Here is a 20,633-nt window from a genome sequence, read left to right as displayed (position 1 = left end):
CTAAGGACATCCTTAGGACGACCCTAAAGGACATCCTTCCTCATCACATCTCTTATTAACTAATAACCCCCAAACATCAGAGAAACAGGAATAATGAAGAAAGAAGCAATACCCTAGTTAAGGTTGGTAGGACAAGCTACCACAGTTCAACAGCCAGTAAACCTCACTCCCTTATTCACTGATAATGTTACCTAGCCTGGTAATAAAATGTCTTCAGGAAGAAAAAGAAGTTCAGAGATTATAACAAACTAGTAATTAATGTTGTTAGCTGTGTCAACCATAAAAAACAAAATGTTAAATGTCTGGATCTTCTTTACATTTCTTATATCAGAATATCTTCCCTTGGATATGATTTTTTAAACTCATGAATGATGAATATGTATGTATATTATCCTGGATAGGTAGACTGCAATTACATGGTAAAATATTAGGATGAGTATAGTCAATCCAGGAGTACGTTTTTATAAATTGGTTTTATTTAGAAATGTGCAACAGAGATGTAATTTTAAATTTACTCCAGAAACTTTCTTGATTTTTGAACTATTTGTAAGACAGTGAAAGGTGAAAATCCTTGTATCAATGATGGAAAGGTCAGATAATAATTTATCTATTAATCAGTTGTTTTCCCATCGTTGTAAACTTAGAAATTAATTGACATGTTTTTCTATTTTCTGGATTAAGTTTTAATATATAGTTTGGAATTTCTGTAAAGTTTTAGTTGCCTAAATGTGTATTTGTGAAATTCTTGGCTTTGTACTGTTGCCTAAAAACTGATGTAATTGGCAGAGTAGATTTCTGGGCAAACATCTTGTGGTCTAGTGATGTCAGCTGTCAACACTTTTATAGAGCCAACAATAATCTGAAAGCTGTTCTTGGGCAGGGAAGGCATTGGGCTAGCCTTATTAGTGGAGGATGCAAGTACTTTAGTCCTTCTGAGTGGTGATTGATGTGATGCCATGTTTCCCATGAGCATCAGATTGCTTCTAGCAAGTCACCCTCTTGGCTATCCTATAAGAATGACATCAAAAACATCCTGCCAGCAAAAACATGGTGCATATGAAATTTTGTGGCATCTAAGGTTTACTTTGAAAACTTTTGTCAAAATTTTAGAATGATTTTTTTAATATCTTTTTTTTCAGATCCTTGAATTATTTCAGCTATTTGTGGAATGATATCCAATTATAGTGTCTCTGTAGTCTTGCTTTTAGATTTATTAGATGTTTAAATAATTTTCTTTAAAATACCAAATTGACTTAATCAAAACCCAGGATGCAAATTTATAATGATATTCTGTCTGCATAGGAATTGCTACTTGTTCCTGAACATTTATAAGGGTTTTCTGGCAACCTATATATATATTTTACAGCTCAGAATTTCTGACTTAGTTTGTTGGAATCAAGGTGGATCCTCTACTTGTTGAGCTATATAATTCATCAACCTCATCTTGCACAGCCAATGGTAAGGAGTGTTTGGAATGGTAATTCAGTAACCTAGAGGACTACAGATTTTCAGATGTAACATAAATGATATTGAAAAAGGGAAAAGTTATATTCTCAGTAATTTCTTGTTGAAAGAGAACAAAAATCAGTATATCCAAATTAGTGTACCCTCAAAAGTAGCAGACATAATTCTGATCTGCTTTGTTTATCTTTCTTTTTTGTGCATGTGAAAGATAGAACATGGCATATTACCTCTACTTATTGTTAATTTGAAACATATCATTATACAGCTACAAAATGAAGACCAGTTTTGACTGCAAAACCAGTATCAGAAAAATAACTTTCATATAATATTTCATTCAGCTAGAAGTTTTCCAAATCCAGAACTCAAGAGAATGTAATGAAAAGTATTAAACATGTGATTTATATTTCTTAAGAGATACTTGAGGATCTAGAAACTAGCTTTTTTTTTGCGTAATAGACCAGGAATAAAAGCAAAGTTGGGCTCCAGAGTAAAAGACCAACTGGTCTTGATAATAGACCACATTTTACCATAAGCATTAACATTACTATTACCAGATTTGTCTGTTAAAATATGTTGTCACAGGCTAAAACATGACACAAATCATGTGCGCTTTGATTTGTTTATTCTAACCAGAGAGAAGTTATTTAGATGGGGATACCACATGTTTATTCATTGCTATGGATTGACAACCATCTAGTTGATTTGGTGTGAGGACCATATTACCTCTGAAGGGAATAAAAGTGGTCTACCACCAAATGTTCTTATTTGTTTATATTATTTTCAATACTACTATACTATAATATGACTTCTAGCATTTTACTAATAACAATAACAGAATAAAATAGAACTAAAGTAATAAGTAAAATAATCTAGCAATATGTCTTCCATAAATGTCTCACTCCCAGTTGTGGCAACAGGGCACAAATGCTGTGTTGAAGAAAAACTATAGCCTTTTCTGAATAAATTCTGTTTGCACAAATTAACAATCTAGAGAACAACTGGTTTGTATTCTAAAGGAATCCTGGCCAAATTAGAATGAATATATGGATGACATGGCTCTTTTTGAAGGAGCTAGGCCTGTAGAAACTAAGCCAATTGGATTCTTAACAGCATTGTGGTTGATTGTCAAAGTGTGACAGGATGCTTTTTGAACTGGAGTTTACATTTTGTTCCTCATTGGAAATAGTTGACACGGTAAACTAGACAATGCAGAGTTTTATACTTTTAACTATATACAATAACTTATATTTTACAGCAGGACAACACAATACTGTATGCATGGTTTCCTGCTACCTCCCTCTATTCCCTCCTCAGGACACAGCTGGGGGGGAGAGGGAGGGGGGAGCGGGAGGGGCTGGAATTTACTGTAATATTCTTGGAACTGCTTGACTTTTTCCTGACTCCACTCAGACAAATATCTACTGTTGGGGAAAGAATCTCTCTCAGGGTCTCAGGTGAAGCAACCAGCCAGGTCCCTTCTTTACAGGCTTGGGTGGAGCTCTTGATCCCCTGTCTGGGTCTTTCCTTCTACCAGGGAAGCCACCCATGAACCTTCTTTCTCCCTATCCCCCCAGTTGATCCTTTTGTGCTGTAGCAGTCTTTGAAATGGGTTGTGTTCTGAATTAAGACAATTAACTTGGCTTTTTGAAAGCATTTATTTTGTTTTATCTATTTTTATTCATTCAATTTTATTTTATTAGTTTTATGTTGTGTTGTAAACCTTTGTAGTTGGCAGATAACCGATTTAATTAATAGAATAAAGAAACAAATATACCTGTTTGCAACTACCGGTAGAAGTATTCCTTTGGCCAGAATCAATTTTGAGAAAAACCAACATGACTCTTTGTTTAGATTATAACAAAATTTATTTTTTATCCTGAATTTGGACAGAGAAAATATAAACGGATGATGTGCTTGGGGAAAAAACCTACAGTACAAGTGTGTTTACAGCATGTTAACCAAGTGTTTCAATTCCCAAAGAAGCAGATCTCAAATTATGCTTGCATGAGATGCTCAGATATGAAATTCATTGGGGATTTTGCCATTTATAATCTCCCGTGTGCTATTTGTTATAGAGGGTTGGTTAGAAGCTTATTGTGTTATGCAGAGCCTAAGTAGCTCTTTTGGGTCCCTTTAATCTAGATACTAGACTTTAAATTTGTTGTAAAAAGCTAGAACAAATAGTACTTGAGTTGAAACAATATGGTAAGCTTGATACCTTACTAAAATAATAGTTTATATGGATTAAAAATGATATCATGTGCTGAATGAAGCTTATAGTTATAACTTAATTTGACATTGGGTAAAGAAAATAGAGGGTCGCGGTGGCTCAGTGGCTAAGACGCTGAGCTTGTCAATCAGAAAGGTCGGCAGTTTGGTGGTTTGAATCCCTAGTGCTGGTAACGGAGTCAGCTCCCGTTACTTGTCCCAGCTTCTGCCAACCTAGCAGTTTGAAAGCATGTAAAAATGCAAGTAGAAAAATAGAAACCACCCTGGTGAGAAGGTAACAGTGTTCCGTGCACTTTCAGCATTTAGTCATGCCGGCCACATGAGCATGGAGACATCTTTGGACAGTGTTCGCTCTTTGGCTTGGAAACAGAGATGAGCTCCTCTCCTAGAATTGGGAATGATTAGCACATATATGTGAGGAGAACCTTTACCTAAAGAAAATAAAGCTTTAGAAAATGAAGTTAAGTTCAGATAAGATTTAAGATCTATTGAAAACAATGTGAAACAAACCTTTTAGAGTTTTATTCTCAGAATGATTATTATGAAGATAAACCAAGCTTGCTGCGTTAGGATGATTCCCTGGAAAAATGTAAATTTTAAAAAAACTTGAAATACATAAAATAGCTCTGAGATTATTCAAAGAAACTGATTTCTTTCTCGTTTATAATAAGCTTGTTCATATGAAAAAGGTCCAATAATAAGGCACTTATCAAGCTTGGCTATTGTGGAACAAATAGGTCATGGAGTAACATAATTCTTCTGCTAATTCTTCCAGACATACTGGATGAGTAAAAACATTTTATCTATCAGGTGCCATTTGAAATTGTATATTCCATAGTGGAGTTTGTGGACTTACTTTAATGTTTATAACTCTATGGCAATAATAAAAATAAAACTTAATCCATGCTGTCAGCTATTTGTTTTAGAGAGTTTGTTTATTATAAGTGTTAAATGCCACAAATACCTGCTGCTCTGAAGCAATAGTTAAAACTAAGGACAGGGGCCAGATTTCTGTTTACCAGATGTGATTTTGAACAAGTTTCATGAGCAGCTTTACTAATTGATGAGTATCCGTATATCTTCTATACACATGTATATTATCTCATAGATACGGATTGCACTGCAATTGGATGATGGTTCTAGACTCCAGGACACATTCAGCTCTAGTCAAACCTTGTGGGATATTCTTCACCATTTTGCACAGACCAGGTGAGTGTAAAAACAAGAATAAAAAAAGAAACGTGAACATACAACATTTCAAAATCAAATTTTATAGGCAACTAAGATTTAGAATGAATATCTGCTATGCTCTTACTTCACACTAAAATCTCTCTTAAAATAAATACAGTCTAGGAATATATTTAGTCTTGCTCATAATCCTGCATTATTGAACAGATCTGTAGTATAATGGACACTACTTTGGATAGAATTTGGTCATATTGTGTGATAAAAACATGCAGTAAGATAGTCAGAAAGCATTAATTCACTTACACTTAAGATGATCAAAATAATATTCTTTTTAGAAAAATTGGTTGGTTTCCCTATTTAAAATAAATGATTTAACTAAGGAATTAGAGAGAAAGCCAATTTAAACTTTGGGTTGTTTTCTCCAATCCATTTGGAAAGAACGGTATACTACATTAGTTGTATCAATAAAAGACCCTTCGTCATTTTTTCTGAATCTATAGACAAGCAGTAAAAAGGAAAAACAAGTCTGGCTGAAACTATATGATAAACTATACAATATGTCACCCGTTAGATCATCATTTCAGATATATTTCCTTACCTAAACAGAAACAGAAGGACCACAGGCGAGCAAAAATTCATTATGAGTTGAGCATTCTCCTTTACCCTATACTCGTGATGGCGAACCTATGGCAAGTGTACCACAGGTGGTACACAGAACCCTCTCTGTGGGCATGTGAGCCATTGCCCCAACTCAGCTCCATCGCACATACATGGGGGGGTGGGGTGCATGCGCAGGGGGTGGGGGGAGCACAGGGGTCATGCGCACATGTGCGAGGGGTGGGGTATACACAGGGGGTTCACGTGAATATGTGAGGGGATGGGGCGCATGGGGGGATCGTGCATGCATTACATTATGTCGCCACGCAACAACAAAAAGGTTAGCCATCACTTCCCTATATTTTTTTCTCTTCCCCTTTTCCTCCCTTATTTTCCCATTATCTTCATTTTTCTTTGTATATCTGTATTTTATATTTTGATAAACTAATAAAATATGTGAACTGGCACAGGGCTAGGAGAGAGGGACTGGCTCAGTATCATTCACCTGGCTTTCTTACCTAAGATAGGTAAATGAATACAAATGGATATTGTTATATACCCTGGACCTTTTAATTTGGAGATCCTTCTTCTATATTATGATATTCTTAACCAATTATAATTATGTTAAAGTAGTAGAAGTGAGAGTCGTTTTCAACTTCCTGTTATCTTCCTCACTGAGTTTCTTTGAGGGCAGCTGGCAGGGAGCATTGGAAATGTTCCTTCTTTCTTTCCTTCCTTTGGTTGTGGGAAACTCAGGGTACTTGGGCAATCGTGTTTGCACTTCTTGTTAAGTTCCCTATGGACTTGGTGACTTGGAAATGACAATCATCCAACCATGACTGATCACAGTGGCGCAGCAGCATTGAAGTGGCCATAAATTTGCTGAATTTCAATCCCAAAGAGCCATGAGCCCTGGATTTTGGACACTTCTGTAAGTGAGCCCATTTGAGATATATTGATTCAGAAATTATTGCCCTATGATGTATCTTTTCTCCCAATTGAAGATTACAAACAAATAGACACCACAGTTTAAGGGGCATATAAAAGACACAAGTCCATGTGCTGATAGTTGTGTTGTGTGTTAAAAAAATACTGTACTCAAAATACAATTTGGTCCTGAGACTTCATTGGTTTCCCCTGTCATAGTTTATTATATTTCAGATTTGTTTTCATGCCTATGTAAGTTTCTCTCACTGTTATATTTCTGTCCCTGGGAATATTTATATAGTCTTCAAAAATTTTAAACTAAAGCAATTGACTTTTCCACTAGAGTATGTATTTCTTCCCCTTGATTCCTTTGGTCACAAAAGTATGATTGGATAATGTATGAAATGACTGGTAAGAGCAGAAAAACTACTAAACAAAACGATCATCCTATTTTTCTGTCACTCTCTTCAGTTTTAGTTTTCATGCTTCACTGTACTTTTTCTCTCTGGTGTTAAACAACTCCGCTTATTGTATACTAATAATAAATTGTACATATCATGTACAACTTCCTAGGTTCTAATATAATCAAATGGGACCATGATGAACAGTTGTTCTGGAATTGGGAAGATTTTTCTCTTGTTGCAAAAGATTCTACAGAAATAATAGAAAATACTTGTAGCTCAGGTTTTAGATTTTGGCAGTGGTTTGCTCTCCAAATTCTACAGTTTCTACAGTGTTTGAATTCAATTGTTGACTGGACATTTCCAAGCAATTGAGATGTTATTTTTTTTTAAAAAGACTTTCTTATTGCCCCTTGTGTCTTTTAGATTTTTTTTAAAAAAAGGATTAGCCTATGCTTCATATATTCTGTGAGTTATGAAGCTTCTGTGATGGTTTGCCTCACTCTTGCTGCAGCCTGCATTTAGTGTTCTTTCTGTCTGAAGTGGATTCAAGACTCCTTAAAAACAAATGTCAAACTAATAATCTGTACTTCACAGATGATTTGTTACTTAACTTTGTTTTTTGTGGCCTAGAAGGCTGAACTTCTTAAATTGTAAACAATTGTTGCAAATTATGCTGAAGCATCTTTCTCTTCCTTCTCCCTCTTCCCCTCAAAACCACTTCTTAGCGAGCTTGCCTAATACTTAGAAAAGGACCATCACTGATGTGCATTTTTTGTCCCCCTTTGTTCTTTTAATTGTGTGTGTGTGTGTGTGTGTGTGTGTGTGTGTGTAGAAATATATTAAACGGATCTTCTAAGTTCCCTTTTGTTTGAAAACAATTTACTATCATCCATTTGTTATGTTACAGGATTGTTTTGTTGGTAGTTATTTCTTTCAGAATCGGAACTGTTCCAACAATATCTCAGAAAGACTGTCAGACTAGAACTTCCAAAGCAGAGATGATAGAACCATCAAGAAAGGGTGGATGAGCCAATTTGAACACTTGCATGAATAACAACAGATGACTGTTTTGTTTTTTGCCAACCTTTGATTTACAGTTTTTTGTACTTTTCCCCTGACACATTCCAGATACAATTTCACAAATAATATTGTTTATGTCTAGTGAGTTATGATTGCATAGAGAATCTAATTACAAATATCTCCAAAAGATGTCACTTATTTCTTTGTCCATGTGTTGGTTCATATTTTAATATATGCATTAACAAATCATTCTGTAGGGGTTCCCTGGTAGAGGTTTTATCTTTTTTGTCATTTTAACATTTAAATTTGGCCTCCACTATCTTTAAACTGATCTGATAAATCATCTATTGTTTATCTAGCTCATATTTCCTACTCAATGAACTCCAACTACATTTTACAGATTCTGTACTGATCCCTTATATAAATTAGTGTCTTGTATGGAATCAGTTCCTTGCTTGAAAACAGTTTCAGACTGTAAGAAGTTCCCCTTTCACAATTACATAAATGCAGAATGCAATATTTTTATTGCATAGATTTTCTCTCCTGTCTCTCCTTTACTGTTTTGCTTCACATCCATTCTGAAAAAGATTTCTGAAGGGCTGATAAAAACACAACTGCGTTAAAAGTCTACAACATCCAGCTATATGTGCTAATACATAGTGATAGCTCTGAAAAACAACTAGGCATAATAATGACATTCTCCTGTTTCTATTACTCAACAACTGATATTTAGTTAGATATTGTCTCTATTATTGGAGGCCATATATAAATACATTAATTATAAATTGTGAAATAAGGATTGTCTACCTTGAATTTGCCCAATCCTTTTAAAGTAATGCAAGTTAGCAATCCTCTCAACAACATATGGTAGTGTTTTCCATAATTTAGCCATATACTTTGTGAAGATCTTCCAAAAATTTAATTGCCATTTAGTTTCATTGGAAAAGTGTGGATTAAAGGACCTCCTTATTTAAGCTCCCAAAGCATTATAACTTTCTTCATTGGGAAATTGCTTCAGCTCCGTAATCATCCAGTGTCATCGTCATTTTAGGTTTTTTATTTTTGTGCTCAGTTTCAACTGCACAATACAGCTCTTGGTTATGTAATGCAGACAGTTCTGACTTATGATCACAATTTAGTTCAAAATTTCTGTTGTTAAGCAAGATAGTTGTTAAGTGAGTTTTGCCTCATTTTATGACCTTTTTTGCCACAATTAAGTGAATCACAACAGTTGTTAAGTTAGTAACATAGTTATGTGAATCTGGCTTCCCCATTGTCATTCTTATCAAAAGATTGGAAAAGGTTATCACATGACCCCGGGATACTGCAACCATCATAATGTGATGAAACTGAAGAAGTATTGCTCATCTACTATTGCTTAGTAGTATCAAGTAGTCCCTTACACTTTATCCTAAGCAGCCAAGATGATTTCCCATTTTTGCTTACCCTCTGTCTTCACTTGTGATTTAAAGCTGTAAGGACTCTTAGACATTAGTAAAGTTGCTTATAATGACATCAGAAAATAGTTCAAATTTGGAAGAGGATTACTTTTAGCCAAAAGGGTTGCCAGGACTCTTAAATATGATACAGAGAGAGATTCCAATTTAAGAGAAAATTGATACAAAATATTTTATAGTTGGTGTACTCTATTAGTAAATTGTCAAGATATATAAATCATATAGTAATAAATGATGGAACATTTATGACACAGAAGGAACGTTTTACCACATGTGATGGACATGTAAAAATTGGAAAATTCTATATGAATTCTATTCAGATAATTTTAGAAACTAATGTTAAGTTGAAATAATTTTATAAAAATTCGGCATAATAGGCATAACTCCAGAAACATTAACTAAAAAAAAAATCAGTTTTCTAAGATACATGTAGACAGTAACAAGCAATATTTAGCACAACATTGGAAAAGATACATGTTTCTGATGACAGCAGATTGGGAATGTAAACTTGGAGAAAGTATAGCAATGAGAAAATTAATAACATACATTCACAGCAGAAGTTTGAATAAATTCAACCAAGAAAGGCTTCCATAGACATTATATATTGCACAGCAAGGGAAATTTAAACATTTAGAGTATGATTTTTAAGTATAAAAAGAACTGATTAAAGAACTAAAATTAGAATTATATGACAAAATATTTATAAATATTGTATATCAGTTAAAGTAAACTAAAGACAAGTTAGAAATTAGTAACATTTTTAGTATAATTTCTTTTTCTTTAAATAATAAAAGAGTGGAGATGCCAATATGTGTGCATTTGTGTATGGGTATAATGATTAATTTAAAAAAGGTTGCTAGAACTGTGCCATTACAGTTCTTGAACTTTCTAGCTTATAAAAAACAAAAAATAAGTGGAATTAATTTAATTACTTTTAGGACACAAATATTTGGGCTGTCTCCAACTGTACCTTTTAAGGTGCTTTAGCAATTATTCATTGTTATTTCATTCAGTTAATATCATAATCACTTAGTCATTGGACTATAGTTATTTTACTTTTGTATTTTTTCCTGTTAATGGAATCATCTATTTAGAATGACTGAGAAATGCAGTTCTCTAGCGGTATGGATGCCTATTTCTAGACATTTTTGAAAACAGTACATTCAGTAGTTTAGTGGTACTCAGTAATTTTTCTCATAATATTTTAAATTTCAGGGTTTTAAAAAAATTAAAGCACCTGTATGTTCTTAATTCCTACAGTATTTGAAAGGAAAGATCTGTAACATTTAGATAATACAGTTGAGATATCTAGTCCAATAAAAATATTGCATGGTTAGTGAAAAATATGTTTGCATTTTGTACACAGCTGTTTGTTTCAACTGTGCAACACTCCAGTTTCTTTTTTTTTAATCTTCTATTCCTCCCCCTCATTGTTTCTTCCACCTGCCTAACATCTTCAAAAGAAAATGTTCTATCACTAAGACTTCAGTCTTGTGTCTTTTTTTTTTTAACCTAGGTTCAATTTTCCTAACCTAGCAGCAAATTGAACCAATCTGCAGATGTAAATTGTGTGCATGTGGCTACACACTTAAACAGGCGAATAGCTCTTTCAGGACTCTCTTTCAGAGAGAAGTTGTAGATTTTTTTAACACAACAAGAAGTTGTATGAAATTCTGATACCATCAACTCTGCTGCATCTAGTGAATTGTGACTGTTTTTAAAGAATATGTTACAAATTTCGTTCCTATCTTTATTTAGCTATATACTGTTAACAGTTCTCCTGGCAGTGAATATAACAAAATGGTTTTCTATATTTAAAAAAATCTTAATAGGAATGAATTGTGTAGATGCTTTGTTTCAATTATTGAAACAATAGAAGTTAAGAAAGTAACAGATAATATAAACCAGGTCTTATGTCTAGACAGTCTTGCACTCATTGAAGGATTCTAACTCAGAAATACAGCATGCACTTTGAATATATAGCCTTCTATCTTCAAGCACGTCAGTTTAAAGAAAAGAAAAAATACCAAGCCTCAGTGATAGTTAATTTCTTAGGCTTTCTGCTTTTGTCTAGGCAGTTACATGTATTTACCTGAGGAATTAATTGATGAACTTGGTACTCACTAAGGCATATTTTCCCAACATGTGCAATGTCTGCTTTTGTTCTTCTGATGAATATTTTAAATATTAAATAAAATTGGTTTCCTTGTACAGAAATTTGGCTTAACTCACCCAAGATACAATAAATATTACAAAAGTATTAATTTATCTTAATTTTTGAAACGCCACCGGTGTTTGGGATACTGTGTGGGATAGAACAAGAGTTTTGGATGACTTCTTTTTTTTAAATTGAAGGAATAGTAAAAAATCCGTATGTGAGCTACCTAGTAGCAGTTTGAACTCCTAGTTGCATATTCCCATTGTGTAAGCGGGAATGCTTCTGTATTTTATAAAGAATCTGGCTAAATACCTTATTTCAGGATAGATTCTAGTAGCCACAGCCATTTTTTCTGCTTGCTAATGGTTCAAACCTCATTCTCTGACTGTCCCATATGGAGAATGTTGTTAGAGCTCTGTGCGTCTTCTTGGGGCAGAAGAGAATAAGTGTGGTCAACCCACTGGAATTTCCCCCCAGGTCCCTAGTGTCCATTTCTGCTAATTAGGTCTGAAGAAGGTCTGGAAGCTATTGTGAGCTGCTGCTGCTGCTGCTCCTCCTCCAGCATGCTCTAGCCCTTACACAAGATGTTTACAGGCCCTGTCAGATCCCTACATGAGGGAATCTAATCTGCCTGCTGTTCTGAAAAACAGCACATCAAAGTAATGGCAGCGTGTTTGATGTGTCTGCTTGCCTCAGAGAATGCACGTAATGGATTAACATTTGGAGGAGAGGCCTGCTGGCTTCTAACCATCTCTTGGGAATCTTTGTATATGTTGTTTTTTGCAGACGCTTGATCAGAGAGCACAGCCTTGGATCATAATGCCAGAGGTGTTGAGATGTCCCTTTTCTTGAAATTTGTCTGCTAGATCATAGCATTCTTAGTCTTGTATCTTAAGCCTGTGATCCTATCTTTTGCAAATATGTTGGTTCCTGTTTATTGTGACTTTGGAGAAGTATATCTTGAATATTCTCTTGTTAACAGCAACCCTGAGAACTCTATTCGCCCACCTCTGAAGTTAGATAGCTTGTAGAAAAATGAATAAGCTTAACTTAAGGATAGGTGAGAATTGTAGCCTTCTCGAAATATTTTTTTTAAATGTGCATATTTCTCATAAACTGGAAAATAATTTCATAGTTTATTGTTACGACTTAGCAGAAGTTTGCTGTGAATTGAGTCGGGATGCAGGAATAACAATGCAGCTGGGGCTCGTTAGTGTGGTCTTCTGGAGATAAAAGGACTGATGGTGCCACGCCCTGGTTGCAGAGGTCAATGTTCGTTGTTTGTTTATGGGGAATTCAGTTCCGTTCCTGTTTGAATTTGTGAGACACTTGGATAAGTGATTTTGCTTCTTGAAAACTTGGTGCTGTAAGAGTTTTGTTCCTGCATTCTGCTGCGTAACCCTTGTTGCAAGAGACTTTATCTATGTTTATTTTGGGCTCGCAACCAGCGTGAGCCGAGACTGATAAAGGCTTTCTTTTGGCAAGCTTTGTGTGACTTTAGTTTTGGAACAGGCTAAGTGGGGGCCATAACAGTTTATTATATTCCGTATTTGTTTTTATGCCTACGTAAGTTTCTCTCACTGTTATATTTCTGTGCCTGGGAATATTTATATAGTCTTCAAAGATTTTAAACTAAAGCAATTGACTTTTCCACTAGAGTATATATTTCTTCCCCTTGATTCTTAATAAGTTTGTCCCTTAATATTGATGTACCCTTGATTACCTTGATCAAGTACTTTCTGGATAATTTTATTTTTTTCTCTGTGTGGCAGAGTTGATCTGCTTTCCCCTGCCGCCCAAATTACAAATGTTTGCAAAAGGAAGGTGTATCTCTTTTTCTTTATTATAAATATAACATAGTTTTAAACAGTATTTTTTTCCCATAAGGATCATTGGTAGAGAAAGTCTGAAGGGCCACACATGTTGTCTTCAGACTTGTAGAGAATTTCAACACAGTCCAAAAAAATGTCTTTGTAATTAGCAGGAAATGAGATAAATGCACATGTAAGCAAAAAGAGATAGAAGATATGCAAAATCTATTTATTCCAATTATTAGGCATAGTGATATAGCTTGATTATGCTGCAGATACTAGGAGATAGTAAGTGGCACTGATTTACAATCTTGGCAAATAGGCTGTGTGCCATATGACTTCTTGTCTTCATGTATATTTAAATATGATTTTTCATTTCCAGTGCTGAAGTTTTTCAACTGCCAATCCGTTCAGCATCTTTATATGTGGAAAAAAAGTGGGAGTGCTATTTCAAAACATATTGGGCTGCTTCTGGCAGAAGAATAAAGGAATTCAAGTTATGGTCATAATTGGAAGAAAAAACTATAAAGAACGGGAATTTCCATTTGTACGAGTCAGTAATAAGAGTTTACGTAAATTTAAAAATAATACTTTCATCTTTCCACAACATTTCTATAAGTCTTCTGGCAGGTATTGCCTTCTGGAAGGACATATTATATTTTATGTTGGATGCTTTCTGCTTGAGTTGATATAAAAAGCTTGGATCTTAGAAGATTTGTTGTTCCACTAATTTTTATTATTTTATTTTGAGTTCATAGGTCACTTCAGTTTTGCTAGAATTAATATTTTTTTGCTTTATCTTTCAGTCCTGAAAACGAACTCTTGGTTTAGTGGTATTGGGTATTGAAATGAAAGCCTTTTATTTATTTATAGATACTACATTGCTGGATATTTTAATCTTTACCAAGTATCTAAAATCACATTATCTAATGGACTGTTATACAAGGAAAGATTGGAGGAAGGGAAAGAAGGAAGGAAGGAAGGAAGGCAGTGCTGTGAAGATTGCCATCTGTACAATGGTGGGATCAATACTAGTCAGACTGATTGTAGCAGATTCCTGAAAGATCAGAGAGTTGGAGGCCCAATGCAGACTTCTACATACTGTATGTACAAAATGACAGATGGCTCAGAACCAGGGACATGCAGTCAGGGGAGGCAGGGAAGGCAGAGCCTCACCACTGTCATCATGAAAAGAAAAGAAAAATGTAAAAGGAAAAAGGCTGAGCTAAGTTGCTGCCAGAGTCACCATGGATGATTCTGCTTAGTGCTTAACTGTTTAAAAAAGCCTCTAAAAAGTGCTCTCTACAGGAGACAGCAGGAGAACGAGGTGCCTCATCTAGACTGACTTTATGATCATTCGAGCAGAGCTAAGCAAGGGTTAAAAGCCGAAAAATTCCTGACAATTGGTGAGGCACGTTGTTCTACTGCCTCCTGTAGAGGGTGTTTTTTTAGAGGCTTTTTTAAACAGTTAAGCAGAGTCATCCACGGTGACTCTGGCAGCAACTAGCTCAGCCTGACCTCAGCTCTTGCCTTTTTCCTTTTACATTTTTTTTTCTTTTCATGATGGCAGGCAAGAGCAGAGTTGAAATCCTCTGTGAAACAGCTGGAAAAGGTACGTGTACGTGTGGGTCGGAGGGAGGGGGAGGAATTCAAACTTCATCCTGGTGCAACTTGTCTGTGTGTGTGTGTTTGAGAGAGGGGGGAGGGAACATTGAGACAGTTCTTTAGTTTATGCACTATGTAACACTCTAATACTATGCCTTTGGGTCTTCTGAAATTTTAATTATCCAATCATAAGCAAAAACAATATTTTCAGTAGAATGAATTTCCACTTCTACTTACACCTGCCACCCAAAATGCTGCTAGTGATATTGCTAACATGGGCTGAGGAGGAAAACCTAAATTTTCTGAATCCTGGTGCATCTTTGTGTTTGTGTGTGTGTGTTTGAGAGAGGGGAGAGAGAGGGAGGAAGGAGGGGAAGGGAGAAGAAAAAGAAAGAAGGAAACTTATTTAGCAAATAAGTTTAGAAAAACAAATGCTGTCGCTTTAAATCGGAACTGAGCATGCCTGACTGTGGAATTCTGGGAGTTGAAATCCACAAGTCTAAAAAAAATGCTGCCTCACCAGCCATAAACCTCACCGCACGTCACTGCTCAGAACCATGCACTCAAAATGGCAGATACACAAAACAAGTTAACACAGAGAGTGATTTAGTCTGAATTAACCAACTGCAGATATAAAAAAACCAAAAGTTGTAGATAATGATCACCTGTACATGTAATAGTTTACATATAGATTTAAGCCAGCACTTTTTTGCTTTATTGCTTCCTTATATTCATCTACCCTGGAATTCTTCAGCTGTTCTTTATTATTGTTATTATTCAATAATAGTTTGTGTTGTTTCACCACAAAGATATATAAGGAATTCTTCATGAAGGTCAATAGTCTTTTGACAAAACAAAAACAAAACACTAAAGTTGCATCAGACAGTCTTGGTGTTTCCTACAACCCAAAATGGATATAGAACCCAGTGCTCATTAACTAGGCAGGAACATGTTTTAATGGCCAATAGGAACTGGACATATGCTTGCCAACCTTCTCACTGAAGTTACATAGATTGTTCATATACAGTAAGAGTTAAGTCTGACTCTGTAGTGGGTTGGAATGAGAAAGAGATGAAGAGCATACCTGAGCTTTGCAAGGCCTTTTGTGCTATGGTCAGTGGAAGATGGGTACGAAACCATTGAGTATTAATGTTGATAAGCTACTCTGGACATTCTATAGACTTTTCTCTGAAAAAGCTTAGAAAATTCACAGACTGTGCATTAGATTTGTTTTGGGCTTTTGAAACCAGAAGAGGGTTTTCTTCAATGGGGCATACTTCATTTTTATGTTTCCTTGCAGGGAATATGTGGAAGAGCAAAGTGAAGTGTCCCCTGTCTGTATTTACATGAGAGACGAAGTAAGTCAACAAACCCACTTCTCTGCCATTCCCCTTCTTCTCCCACTGAAAATGACAAAATTGCTCTGCATAGCTTTGCAGTCTGGAAAATCCGTTGCTCCTTTTGACTCACTGAAGAAGGGAAATGGAAGGACTTAGTCTCTTCAAAGCTTGAAGTATTTTGAGGGGTGAGGGGGAAAAAAACCCTACTGGAACATAATCATGGGCTGCTTAGCTCAAGCCTTTGAACCCATGAAATATACTCAATGATCTGTTTGTGTGTTTTTTCAATTTCTTATAAAACTCAAGACTCACAACAGTGGTTACAGCTTAATAAATATTTGCTTTTTCCTTGTTTTGATCTCTGCAGGGTTTTTATTTTTGTTTAATGCTTTTTATGTTTCAGTATTTTAGAATCATTCATCACCTACCCTAGAATAAATGCCAACCTCTCCTTCCAGGTACTGAACAGATCACCCTTATAGTAGTCAGTGTTAGTTCTGCTATCCTGGAACTGGAATACTGAAAAGGGTGGGGAGGAGTGGATAGGCAGAATAAACCTCTTCTAAGCCTCCTCTCAGGATAAACTTGTCATCATAGAGCTAAATGCAGTTCGGCATGTTTAAATTATTACTTGAAGATAGGAAGAGCCTAAACGTATGAAATTGCTTAATTCCAAATTGGAGCAATGGTTAATCAAGGTAGATTCCAATATCTCCAATTAGGTGTTTTACAATTCTGCTGTCTAAGATTTCTTTAAATGCAAATGTCAAAAATGGAATGTGGGATTTTATTTATACAAAACTAACATTTTTAAAAAAATCATCCTTAACACGCTGAACAAGGGTCAACAAAAACATAGAATTATTTAGAAGCATTTAGAGGAAAAGTACATGAGTGCTCTTTGATACTTCGATACTTCAAGTATTTAAATGACTTTTGAGTGAGTTGCCATTTCAGAACTGATAAAACAGTACTGTATGTTCATTTCCATGGTAGATATCTGGGAAAACTGCTTTGGAGAAGACAAGTCTGAAGTCGCTTGGTCTGACTGGAGGCAATGCCATTATCAGGTAGGGAAGAGCTCCATTTCCTTTTTTCCCTTTTTGTATTTTTTCTTTCTTTTCTTTTTGCCCAAGGGATAAATTTACTTTTGTGGGAGTGAGCATTTAAGGGCATATTTTTGAAGACCTTCATTAGTTTAGATTGCCAGCAGTGAAAAGTGCCTCCCCCCTCCTCCTTGTTGATATCTAATGTTCTGACCTCTACCTGGTATTTTGTTTGGTGTTTAATTTACTGTTTTATTTATAGTATATATCACCACTTTACATCCTGAAGGAGATAAGAGCAGTATGCAGAAAGAACAATTAAATATAATAATCTATTATAAAGCAATAAAAATGTAAAATTAAAATATTTGAAAATGCAATCTGGTCCTGAAATTGATGTTTCCTTTGTGATGCCTTGATGATACGTATATCTTCAGTTTATTTTAAAACAACAGTTGGATCTGATTGTACTTCTTTTGGGAGATAATTTCACAATTGAGACCAAGTAATCCTTAGGCATTGTGAGAAATCCATCAGTAGGATAGCAAGTAGGCCTTCCCTAAGTCATCATAGAACAGTGATTGCAAACTTTTTAGGCACAGAGTGCCCAAACCTGAAGGCGTGCACATGCGCTCACCAGAGTGCCGGAAACCCGACAACCAGCTGGCTGGTGGGTATGCAGGCCTCGGAAACTCAACGACCAGCTGGCTGGCATGCATGCACACATTGGAAACCTGACGACCAGCTGGCTGAGCTGGGGCAACGGCACACGTGCCCACAGAGAGGACTCTGCGTGCCTCTTCTGGCACACGTTCCATAAGTTTGCCATTACGGTCATAGAACAATGTCATTCTTTTAAAATAAAACTTAAAAATTATAAGAGCTGGCTTTGCATTCATTATCATATATTCCTTATTTAGCCACCCTGTTTTGCAATTAGACACCTGTGCCAGCTAAGGTTATCTGAATTGTCTTCAAGAATACTCCCAAAAAGAGTTAAATTCCTGAGAGTTGCCCTTTAAGGCTGTAAATTTTAACACTTTATCAAACTTAAAACTTCATTAAATTTGGCAGAGTACTGCATGTAAGTATCTCAGTCTATTGTTTCTATTTTGTTACAGTTTGTGTAAGAAATGCTTCATTTGTTACTGGGGGGAAAAAACTGAATCCCACTTCCCAATAATATAATTGACCACATATTTCTATATTTTTTGATTGAAAAGGAAAATAATTTCTTCTGTCTATGCATACGTATACTTAAGCCTTCTTGTTCATGTGTCTCATTTTCATAGAGTGAACAAAAAGAAGGTTGTTTCCTCTGATAATGCAGAAGGTGGAAGCAATGAAATTCTTTCTAAAGAAGTACCAGGAGGGTCAGCTTCTACAGAACACCCAGAGGCTGTGTCTTTTGTACACCTCCCTCCCTTTCCAAGCTCATCCTGCTCAAGTGAAGCTGCACTTACCAACCAATGTACTAATAAGCAGAACTGGAGTAAAGGATCTCAGGATAATTCAGAGGAGCTTCGTCCTCCTTCAGAGCTTATTCCTACCTCATTTATCCCTTTCATGGGCAGTGGTCAGTCTCTGGGTGGTGGCAGTCCCACACCAATGCTATCTCCAGTATTGACAAACCAGCCAAGTTCTCTGTCCAGTCCTGGAGGGCCTTCCAAGCCAAAGAAGTCAAAGAACAGCCAAGAAAAACTAAAGGAGCAAAAAGAGGTAGCAGTTTAGCTTGTTTATAGAGTTCTTCGGGAGGAGAAAGTTTTCTAGGCAATTGAACCAATGTGTTAATTAATATATTCTCCCAAATTTAGACAAAATTTTGTCACATTCCCTGAAATAATTAAGCCTTCAGTTTATTTTATGTGATTTATTTATTATTTATATGATAGCAAACAGTTTCATAAGTGAGTGATAATGCTCTTGAACATTTCAAATTGGGTGGCTGAAATCATTCATCACCTCTTGTTTTAATTTTCTAGAGCATTCATTTTGTTAAGTCTAAGACAGTTCATGATGAATGCTGTTCTGCTTCGTTATTAGGAGCTGGACGATCATTTAATATTTCTGTGTATGGTTGATGTGTTCAGTTCTGATACTAGATTGAGACATGGATTCACCTCCTTACATTGTTTTGCCTGTAGCCATGGGAACCCCCTGCTATAACCTTGACCAACGTCCTTGCATTGCCAAAATCAGACTACTTAAGAGATGCTCTTAGAGCCTGCCTTCTCAGACCTGGTAGAGTGTTGTCTTTAGAGTGGCTGCAGGTTCTGCTGGAGCCTTCCCTCCCTCATATTAAACAGCGTGTGACTTTGATGGCTGCTTTCAGGCGCTTTGATCTTGGGTGCCTTTGCCGCTGATTGATTACGTTGCACTCCCTCCTCTATTCCTTCCATTCCCTTCTCTTGCTCTCATCAACAGCCCTAGAATGGGGCTGGCCACATGGCATCTGTTTTTTGTCCCTTTTTAGTCTGGGGGGGGGGGGAGAAGGGGGAAAAACAAAAGAAAACAAAACAAATTATTTTTAAACATCAAAGGTCCATTTTAGCAAAAGAATCTTCCCATTAATGTTGTGCTTGTGTGGGGTTTTTTTTCTTTTAATTTGATGGAAGAAGCTGGATAAAATCTGTGCCGGCGTCCCTCCACTTCTGGGCTAGGACTGGTTCACAGACAAGCTATGCTTTAACTTTGATGTCAAAACATTAATTGTTAGAAGGTAGCTTCACTCCCTATTCCCCTAGAGATCAGAAGAATTCTGCAATGCGGGAGGTTTCAGTCTGATCCGGCATGTTTTTTGGAAGTTGTAGCATGCCCCTCACCTTTTAATTGTGCAGCACAGTAACATTTAGGTCGGTAATAGATAGCTTTGAGTGGCTTGACCACAGCACTATAATAATCCTGGAGTTGAAGATTCTGTCATAGGTTGAGTTTGGAAATCAAAACCAAAATAGGTGAAAAAGTCGAGTATGTTTATGTTTAACTTTCCTTTAACTGCCTTGTATCGTAATTCCTGGAATGGAAGAACTATTTAGTTCAAAGAGATTACCCATCAAATCATTATGTCACCCAGTCCGTGCTATATGTATTGTGTAGCTGCTGCTTATCCTCCTTTTTTGGAATCTGTAATTGGAGAATTGCTTCTAAGAACCGCATTGTGGAAACTGAACTATTATTCATCAGTCTGTAGCTCCATATCTGAAACAGAGTGCTGGTCTGGTAATTGACTTTGTATTGGTGGTCTACTAGCTTTGAATACAAGAGGACCCGTGCTTTTGTCTTCAGTGTTGGGCAGCAAGCCCTAGCCAAGTGGGATGTTGCCAGTGTCTTGGGTTTGTTTAATAGTAGGGAGGAATGTGTTGCATTGTTTTCATCCTCAAGTCAATT

At 36.0% G+C, this 20,633-nt stretch overlaps 1 protein-coding gene across 3 annotated transcripts in view; it reads left to right on the top strand.

Moving 5' to 3' along the window:
- Positions 1 to 20,633, top strand: part of ASPSCR1 (ASPSCR1 tether for SLC2A4, UBX domain containing) — a 77,834-nt gene that overhangs the window by 13,645 nt on the left and 43,556 nt on the right. For all 3 annotated transcript variants that reach the window (XM_087710075.1, XM_014061492.2, XM_087710074.1), the window contains exons 4-7: positions 4,802 to 4,902; positions 16,161 to 16,218; positions 17,197 to 17,270; positions 18,539 to 18,965. In XM_087710075.1, the coding sequence (XP_087566201.1) occupies positions 4,802 to 4,902; positions 16,161 to 16,218; positions 17,197 to 17,270; positions 18,539 to 18,965 (660 nt within the window). The remainder of the gene's footprint in view (positions 1 to 4,801; positions 4,903 to 16,160; positions 16,219 to 17,196; positions 17,271 to 18,538; positions 18,966 to 20,633) is intronic.

Source organism: Thamnophis sirtalis, unplaced genomic scaffold (assembly GCF_051295495.1).
Source record: "Thamnophis sirtalis isolate CommonGarterSnake01/CBP01778 unplaced genomic scaffold, rThaSir2_p1.2 scaffold_3, whole genome shotgun sequence".
In the NCBI taxonomy this organism is placed as follows: domain Eukaryota; kingdom Metazoa; phylum Chordata; class Lepidosauria; order Squamata; family Natricidae; genus Thamnophis; species Thamnophis sirtalis.
This window is presented reverse-complemented; position numbering and strand designations above follow the sequence as displayed.